Source organism: Malus sylvestris, chromosome 15 (genome assembly GCF_916048215.2).
Source record: "Malus sylvestris chromosome 15, drMalSylv7.2, whole genome shotgun sequence".
Classification (NCBI taxonomy): domain Eukaryota; kingdom Viridiplantae; phylum Streptophyta; class Magnoliopsida; order Rosales; family Rosaceae; genus Malus; species Malus sylvestris.
This window is the reverse complement of record NC_062274.1, coordinates 34,247,550-34,256,389: the sequence shown is the minus strand read 5'-3', so window position 1 is coordinate 34,256,389 and position 8,840 is coordinate 34,247,550. Positions and strand designations below refer to the sequence as shown.

Below are 8,840 nucleotides of genomic sequence, written 5' to 3'. Positions count from 1 at the left end.
GAGATGGAGCTCAGTGGGGGTGGGGAAGTTGGTCTTCGCCTTGCCTCCGACACCACGCTGGCGTCAGCTAGCGTCACTTGAGCCGGTCCCAAGGTCTGTCGATTTTAGAGTGGCCTGTGGACTGGCTTGGGCTGGGTGCCAGTTGATTCCACGGGCTGGAGTGGATTGGCTGAGTCTCAGCCTATTTTTCCCACTGGGTGCCGGCCTATCCCACCCCCGGTGGACTTGCTCTTATGTTCAACCCTCTGTCCCCCATTCCATTAGTGGAGCTTAGAGTAACACATCGCTTGTAATAATCTTTAAATAACTTTTTCATCAAAAAGCCTAAACATTGGTCATTTTATTTCTCCTCCACTGTCGAATTAATATCAAACGGTCAATGAACACGATTTAAAAATCATGGTCTTCACTCTGCTTATTACTTTTTAGCTACTATTTTTTTTAAGGCACAATCTTACAGTCCAAATTTTAGGATTAAAGTAAACATTCACTTTGTTCATCATTCTATCTTTACATTTTACAGTCTACCAATATTTCTCAACATTGTAAATGTTTTCATAAGCAAGTGCGCGTCTTCAGATATAGTATTTTTCTGGCCATTCCTTTCGATTCTGCCTTTTCATCAACAGCTTAAATCATATACATATTTTCTTTGGGGGAAAAAACTGACGGGATTTTGGAAACCAAAAAGCCAGAGTAGGCCAAGATCAGATGACCAAGATCAACTGGGTTCAGCAAAAATTTAAGCAAATCTCTTATTGACACGGAAAGACGAAAAATGACAAGCAAATACTCAACATCACGGTATTAAGGGGCTTGAAGACTAGAAAAACGCAAACAAGCTAGAATAGGACATACTCTGCATCATTAAACACTCCCACTTGCCATCAAGAATTCGCCCTCGCAGACCAAGTCACCTCCGACATATGCCTTACCCTCCATCTTTGCTATTCCAAACCGTTTTTGAAACTTAACTAGAGTCATTCTCATCACCAATGTGTCTCCTGCAATTACAGGCTTTCTAAACCTCACTTTATCAATTCCTGCAAAGAAGAAATTGTCACGAGATCCTCCAACTTCAGGTTGCAGCATAACAATGCCTCCCACCTGAGCCATTGCCTGCGCCAAGAAAAAGCTTCCGTTAAAACTTAGCAAATTTCATGCACTATAATCAATATAAGTTTGTGGCGAAAGGGAATACAGATGAAAGATATTCCTAGAGCTAGTATTCTAAGGTGATTAGAGCAGAAATCTACTGTCACGATGCATTAGTGTAAGCTTTCATAATTACCAATTCAATGAAGATAATTTTATCAACTCTGAACCTTGTATAAACATATTTCAGCTCTAGAATATAGCTAAAACAAAACAAACTTTCAATGAGACCAACCGAATCATGGAGACCCGAGCTAAAGAGAAGATTCTTTTGATTTTATAAGCCAAATGGTTACTTGCATATGTACTAAGGAATCAGAGCGATACTATTATTAATTTCAGTTTTCATGGTTCAGCAACGCTGTTACTGACTTTGTGTCATATGAGAAATAGTTAGTAAATTTCTATTGTGTTACGTTCATTGTGTTCTATCTTCTACTGCATTACTGGAAATCCGCATACCATCCGATGGGACTGATCCTAGCACTTAAAACATAAAACTTCTACCTGTTGCAGCAGGTAAGCTTATATATCCTCTTCATTAGTCGCCTATATATGGATTTCACTTTCGCTATGGATTATCATGATTATACAGGAAGTTGGACTAAAAGCTTAAAATGCATCTTCACTAAGCCCAATATACTGGAAGTTTAGTAGATTTTTTTTCACTACAACAGAAAGGAACAAGTAGCAAAGTTAGTTGAAAACTGAACTGACGGTTGATTTTGATTTGATCAGCATGCGCCATGAGCAGTTCAAAACTGCTTGAAATAAAAAACATTTTATCACCACAAATGTACTGGAACAGACAGATTAAACACAAAATGCCTTAGAAAAAGAACCAATACCATATGAAAGAGAGCATACACAATGGAGATACTTTTTTTCCCTCATCTTTTTCTCGTCATAGAAGACGGAGTTAGAGTATCCCAAACCAAACACCAACACACGGACCCAACCACCACGACCCCCACCCCCCCCCCCCCTCTCCCCCATTCCCCCCCTTCAAAAAAAAAAAAAACCTAGTCGCATCCCATGGCACCCAAAATTGAATCCATCAAAGAGTGTATTAATATAACGAATTAAATCATGTAGAAGTTGGACCCATTGACTTCCTTAAGGGGTCTGAAAAGCCATTTCCTAGTGTATTAAGTGATCAATCCGAGAGTTGTTCCTTGGGAAAATTGTTACATCGAAGGCTATATTGTACTCAAACCAAACTCTGGGTTAGAGAAGCTGAATCTCTAATTTGGCCTTATCTATCACATAAATGAGTCTTCCAACTTGCAACTAGCCAAATATATCACTCTAATGGACTAAAATATCTCTTGATACAAAATCCAGGAGACTATTTCAGTAACTAGGAAAAAGGCACAAAAGTGAAAAAAGCTCCATCTTGAACCAAAGTTCTAAAAGACGCTAGGCGCTAGTTGAACGGCGGGCTGGGGCCTAGCGCCTAGGAGGCTAGGCGCGCGCCTAAAAGGACAAGACGAATTTAAGTAAATCTATTACATTTCATTTTAATAAGTATTTGCTTGTACTTAAAATATATAAAATTTCATCATAAACTACAAAATAGAATGACATATATATTATGAAGTATTGGAACAAAAGGAAAAAAACACGAGGAACAAGCATATAATGTGTGTTCATTTAAGTATTCAACAAATCTCTTACAATTTTCTATCTAAGTGAGTCGCAACCTAGCGGCCTAGGTGCCTTTTCTTAATTTTCAAACGCCTAGACATTAATTGGGGAGATAGCCAGTCGCCTAGCGCCTAGGCTGGGCCTAGGCGGCGCTAGGCGGAGATTTTCAGAATAGTGTCTTGAACAAAGATCTTGAAAAGCTTCATGAAATTCGATGAATATGCTGCTACAAAAATTTCACTTCAGAAACAAATCAAATTTTACTCTGAAGTGTCCATAGCAATCATAAAATGTCTTCTATGCACATACACAACTATTTCTAATAAATTCCACACTTCAACACAAAAGATCTGGGATTCTTTTAGATGCAGAAATATGAGCTTGAGAGTTAAGACCAACCCAATATTTTAACAACCACGAGAAGAATAAATCAACATGGAATGGCTCAACAACATACACATGTCTAGCTCAACAACACAAATCTTGTTTTGCAAAGAACTCTGCTGCCCACCAAACAGAGTTTGGTTACATATATCCGTCCACATATGAAACCATACACAGATGACCAATTTATGGACTTCAGAAAACATAAGGCAAGTGAATTTGCAGATGAATTTTATAAATCACGTCTTGGTACATTTTCGACCATTTGCATTCTAGCTTAATAGCCCTTTCTCAACATAGTACCCATATCCCCTAACCCAACCCACCAGGAAGTTCATATGCTTTGTTAAACTTTGTTTATTAATAATGTAAGAAACAATACACTATGCTTTACAACTTTCTTTGTCATATGGGCACTCTTGCATGATCTTATTTTTTTCTTTTTCACAGAGAAAATAAAACTCTAACAAAACTGGTAAATTGAAACACTACTTTATTGACTTGCTAGCTCAACAGCAGTGCCATAAAATTAAACCAGATAACTGCCAACATTTCATGCTATAACCATACAGACCCCCGTCTACTTAGAAATCCTTCCTCATCAATATAAAGCTACTGGACAGTGAACCACTAAATAATCAATGCTTTCCCCTATAGACTCCTTTGCAAGAGTGTTAACATCAATTTCAATTTTAGATAAACTCAGTCTCAACATGCATCCCATGGATGATCGAGAAACATGTGTCCCTGCGCCCTTCTGCCTTGGTAACTCATTCAACACAAACCTTTCTTATGCACCCACATTTCTCAAAAGCACATGCATTAACCATTTAGAAAATTTCATCTCACACCTATGTTGATGCAAGAGCAAATCCCTTATAAGCATAAAATATTTTCTCATAGGATAAACGCTGAAGTTTGCATTGCTGGACCATTCTAGAAGTTAGACACCAAACCGACACAATGATGAAATAACCAATTCATGAAATTATTACAGATATCCAAAGAAGCCAACCAACAGCCATGAGTCATGTCAAATGCATTGCCCATTCGCCGTTTACAAATTTGGGACAAAGAACAAGAGGCAATAGTTATAACTCAGCCCGACATTAATTTTCTCAAAGGAACGGATTCTACTATGCATTTTTTTAACTCTTGCCGGTTTTATCTGCGAGTATACTATAATTAAGCGGAATATGTATTGTAGACAAAAAAACATAGGAGAGCATGCGAATAAGTAGTACCTCAATCATGAGAACTCCAGGCATAATAGGCCTTTCTGGGAAGTGGCCAGGGAAAAAGTTATCATTTATGGTCACATTCTTAATAGCAACAGCTGAAACCCCAGGATTGTACTCAATCACTCTATCCACTAGAAGAAAAGGGAACCTGTAACACAACCCACAACAACCTCAAAAACAACATTAAAAACATCAAACACTCTAAGGAAACAAAAATCAACACTTACCTGTGGGGCAAGATTTCACGTATCTGATTAATATCCATTACCGTAGGAAATGCTGGGTATTCTGTGAAGACCCATATCAATTTCTTCAGAAACAAATCCATATTCAAACCCAGAAAATTATGAAATTGACAAAAAAATAAAAAATAAAATAAAAAAAAGGAGAAAGACGTTACGCTTTTCAATGGGTGTGTCTTGGGCTGTGCTGTCTTGTACATTTAGAGAACAACATGCGAAGAGATTGGGGTGGCGATTGGATTTGAGACAAAGAGAAGGAGAAATTGGAAGAGCAAGAGAGGTGGGAGAGTGAAGGATTCTTAGGTTTCTGGGTTGGGTGAGTGACTGAGCAGGAGCGAGAGAAAAAAGGGAGCTTGAGATAGCTGCTGACATTGTTGGAAACAACAACGCCCAACACCTAGAACAGCGAAGGCAGTGAGATGTGAAATGAAAAGTTTTGAGGGGGAGAAGAGGGAACTTGAGACTTGCTTGGTTAACGAGTTGTTCAACTGCTTCGTGTGTTGGATTGGGACTCAGATTGGTAGATTGGCTTCGTTATTGACTTCTTGACTACATCCAGGAAAGGACTACCAGGGCCCGTTTGTTTAACCGGATTAGGGAGGACTGGACTGGACTGGACTATACTATAATCCTTTGTTTGGTCTGCACCAGGATTAGGTTTAATGGGCTTAGCACGGACTCGCTCGGATTATACGCCTCCTTAGCCGTTCTTAACGAGGATCCCCAATTTTGGGCGGACTCGTAAGCCAGAGAAAACCATGAGAGATTTTCTTTGTCTTCCCTCATTGTCCTCATCTATGCGTGCTCCCTCATCGTCATCCTTGTCGTGCTCCCTCATCGTCGTCCTCCTCACCCTCATCTCTGCGTCTTCCCTCATCTGCATCTGCTCGCCCTCATCTGCCTCGAGTTGTCTGGTAAACTTCGAATCTTCGATTTATTTCGTCGATTTGTGTTGCAGATCGTGATTTTACTGAGCTTTATTTGATTTTGTTGTTTTGGGTTTGAGAAATTTTCAATCATAGACCTCTGCACTTGAACAAATTAGGGTTTTGATATTTAGGTGAAATTGAGATTAGAATTTGGGGTTTTCATAAGATGAGATGGAACTTGGGAATTTAGAATGCCAAAGTTGTCAAAATTGCAAGTCCTACCCACATTCTGTTTTTGCAGACTTATTTCGGACTAAAGGGAGCTCTCGGAGATAGGATGTTCGACTTAGTTACCCAGCAAAGCAAAAACAGAAAGCTCACCTTTGAAGACTTAGTTATTGCCAAAGTAATTTTTTTTTCCTTGAAAATCTTGTGAATTTTGCGCTATTTGTTTCGTATTTTTGAGTTTTATCATATGCACATTTACTTTATTTTGCTTCCCTTTTTGTGGGTTTTCAGGGGATTTATGAGAAGGGAACGAAAGATGACATTGAAGAATTCATATATCAGTTGTTAGACGTATCCGGGGATGGCATTGTGGGAAGGTAGAATTGGAACTCCAACTTTATCGAGAATATATGATATAGATTCATATATTGATTGCAATTGGTTGAAGTATGTGGTTTTGTTATATCCTGTCTACAGAACCAGTTGTTGTGTCCTGTAGTTTTGATTCTGTTGGTATGGTTTTAGTAAGTTTCACAACATGATTTTCGTCAATTTTGTGGAATAGAAACGCAACTAGCATTTGAATGATTTAAAGTTGATAGAAATAAGAACATTGTCTTAAAGTATGGCATTGTCGTATTACATGACTTGGGTTATACTTGTTACTGTGGCTTGCAATTCATAGGAGTATATGGGTGCTGCGTTAAGTAGTTTAGTTACTGTTGTTTACTTTAAGTTCACAGTGTGATATTTCTTCAGATTCGTTGAATAAAAACGTACTAGTAGCCCCTTCAATAATTTAAAGTAAATAGAGATAAGAACATATGGCATATTGCATGACTTGGTTTACTTCTTGTTGTGGCTGCAGTAAGGATGGAAGAGTTTCGTGATTTCTACTTATAATGTGATAAGAAGTATGTCTTTGTATTATTTTTATGTCTTGTCTGATGTGTATGATATTAGGATGTGCTCTGGGTGCAATGTTTGACAATATATTCAATATGGACAACCCTGAACGTGGATCAAGTGCACATCAGGGCAGTGTCGTTGTATTTCTTAATGCTGCAAAGTTTATGTGTGTACTCTGTGTGTGTGTGTGTGGGCGCGTGTGCTCTGTGTGTGTGCGCGCGCGCGCTTTGTGTGTGTGTGTGTGTCTATGTGTGTACTCTATGTGTGTGTGTGTGTGTGAAATTGTAAAGTTTTTGTAGAAGACACGTAGATAATAGATACACCTTATTGACCTTTGGTTGAAAAAGATTAAAAATGTGTTTTGGCAATGATAAATAATGATGATGATCTCTGCAATGTAGGATTAAGCACAATCATGCGCATACACAATGTGGGAGTGTTCAGGGCAATCAAATCGGAACTCAAGAAAGTGTTTGTCCAAAGGCTTTTAAGTGACAAAGCAAGCGGATGAATATATTATGTGGTGCCTTTTGACATGGATGTATTTTATTAATTGTACAATCTTAGGTTATGACTTATAACTTAGCTTTGCACTATGAAGTATTTTGGCTAATGTTAACTAGGATTTTGTAAATTATGGAGATCTACTTTGGAATGTTATACTATAGTTAACTGGCATTTTGTAAAATATCCTGGATGAAAGTTTAGGGAATGATGTTTTAAGAGTCAATCAATGGCAAAGATTGACTTGTCACAAGTATCTTCTTATGTACTTGCATTTGTTGAAGTTGCATGTATTGGGCACTATTTTTTTTTCTTCTTTTGGGTGATAAAGTTTAAACCAAGCTACATTTGCAGATTAAACTCAACTATTTATAAATAGTATGTCCCATTTCTATTAGCAGGTGCTAGAAACAAAACAATTGTCTCTTTTTTTAAGATTCATAATATACATGGCAAAATATGCTCCAATTAACCCATATCATGAGATTTGTAGCATTACTCTATTACACAGTGGCAAAAATTTGTTGGGCACATGTATTGGAGCTATTAAAATAGAACAATAATGTAGTCCTAGTCTAAGCAAACACAAATCTGGTGAACAGTACTGATTTCATTATCCTGCTTCGTAGTCCGACACTGCACCAAACGCTTCACTAAGTTAGTCCAGCTTAGTCTAGTCTAAGCCAGTCCAGCTTAGTCCCTGTAGCTAGTCTAGTTCGAGACAGTCTGGTGCAACAAACGCACCCCTAAGGCCTAGGGGTTGAGAAAATATGTTGAAAATCATAGAATTGTTGTGAAATTGAGGATATGTATACAGTGGAATAAAATAAGTGAGACATAATATTTACGAGGTTCAGCAAGTGTGTTTACATCCTCGAAGCAATAGCATCAGTCTCTCTCATTATCAAATTGAAATTACAAAATAATGGAAACAAGTGATAACATGCTTGCTTCTCTATTATGTTTGCATATTTGTGAGTTGTAGGTCTTTATATAGGAAAACTATATCTTCTCTGTTAAGGCTAAGAGATGTGAAAGTAGGTACCAAACCTTCAACATTTGTTGACTGACATAAAATGGTAGATGATGCATATTTCTTCATGTGGGTCATCCACTTTTATAACACTCTCTCTTGGATGACCACAAGTATTTAATTGACTGTTTTTAAAATTTGTCCAATATCTCATGAGATGAATGGATGGTTTTAAAGGAAACAAAAATACTTTGCTCATGTAGCATACTCTTAGACGCTCACCTTGGTGATATCTCCCCCTGATTAGAATAAGCTTAGATTAACTAACTTCTCATCATACCAATGTGTGTTGGTGCAATTCTTGAGCTTCTAAAGTGAAAACTTTGGCAGATAGTTGGTGAGGTTGTGCACCATATTAGCTTTGAACGTGTTTCTCCAATTTCCATTACTTAATTCTTTCTGTGAGCGATCTTTATACATACAAGAGAGATATTCAAATTTTGTTTGCACAATAAGGCCATGGCTATTAATGAGTTCATTGGAATAGAACAAGCACATGTCTGTAATTTCTTGGAGATATCAATAGATAAACTTTACTTCATTCTAATACCCATATGTTGGTATTGTGCTTCATAGGAAATGTAACATCTAATTCAATGTATTTTGCTAAATACAGTAAAGCACATAC

The 8,840-nt window shown here is 37.7% G+C and overlaps 2 protein-coding genes across 2 annotated transcripts; one reads left to right on the top strand and one right to left on the bottom strand.

Moving 5' to 3' along the window:
* Positions 1 to 730: 730 nt before the first annotated feature.
* LOC126604249 (uncharacterized) lies at positions 731 to 5,193 on the bottom strand. Its single transcript, XM_050271426.1, has 4 exons — positions 4,828 to 5,193; positions 4,655 to 4,715; positions 4,431 to 4,575; positions 731 to 1,119 (listed from the first exon to the last, which is right to left on the bottom strand). Exons 1-4 carry the CDS (start codon positions 5,039 to 5,041, stop codon positions 868 to 870), a joined length of 672 nt encoding a protein of 223 aa, XP_050127383.1. The 5' UTR covers positions 5,042 to 5,193; the 3' UTR covers positions 731 to 867.
* Positions 5,194 to 5,334: 141 nt separating this feature from the next.
* Positions 5,335 to 7,435, top strand: LOC126604251 (uncharacterized). Its single transcript, XM_050271428.1, has 4 exons — positions 5,335 to 5,583; positions 5,840 to 5,944; positions 6,058 to 6,143; positions 7,077 to 7,435. The coding sequence occupies exons 1-4, from the start codon at positions 5,428 to 5,430 to the stop codon at positions 7,168 to 7,170; spliced, it is 441 nt and encodes a 146-aa protein (XP_050127385.1). The 5' UTR covers positions 5,335 to 5,427; the 3' UTR covers positions 7,171 to 7,435.
* Positions 7,436 to 8,840: the final 1,405 nt, after the last annotated feature.

What these genes read in the sequence shown, in the direction of transcription:
- LOC126604249 (XM_050271426.1), bottom strand. Translation starts at nt 5,041, where the DNA reads ATGTCAGCAGCTATCTCAAGCTCCCTTTTTTCTCTCGCTCCTGCTCAG. An exon ending in AGACACACCCATTGAAAAGC is followed by an intron (nt 4,716 to 4,827) that starts GTAACGTCTTTC and finishes GGGTCTTCACAG; the next exon opens with AATACCCAGCATTTCCTACG. An exon ending in CTGGAGTTCTCATGATTGAG is followed by an intron (nt 1,120 to 4,430) that starts GTACTACTTATT and finishes TTCTTGGCGCAG; the next exon opens with GCAATGGCTCAGGTGGGAGG.
- LOC126604251 (XM_050271428.1), top strand. Translation starts at nt 5,428, where the DNA reads ATGAGAGATTTTCTTTGTCTTCCCTCATTGTCCTCATCTATGCGTGCT. An exon ending in CATCTGCCTCGAGTTGTCTG is followed by an intron (nt 5,584 to 5,839) that starts GTAAACTTCGAA and finishes CTGTTTTTGCAG; the next exon opens with ACTTATTTCGGACTAAAGGG. An exon ending in GGGGATGGCATTGTGGGAAG is followed by an intron (nt 6,144 to 7,076) that starts GTAGAATTGGAA and finishes TCTGCAATGTAG; the next exon opens with GATTAAGCACAATCATGCGC.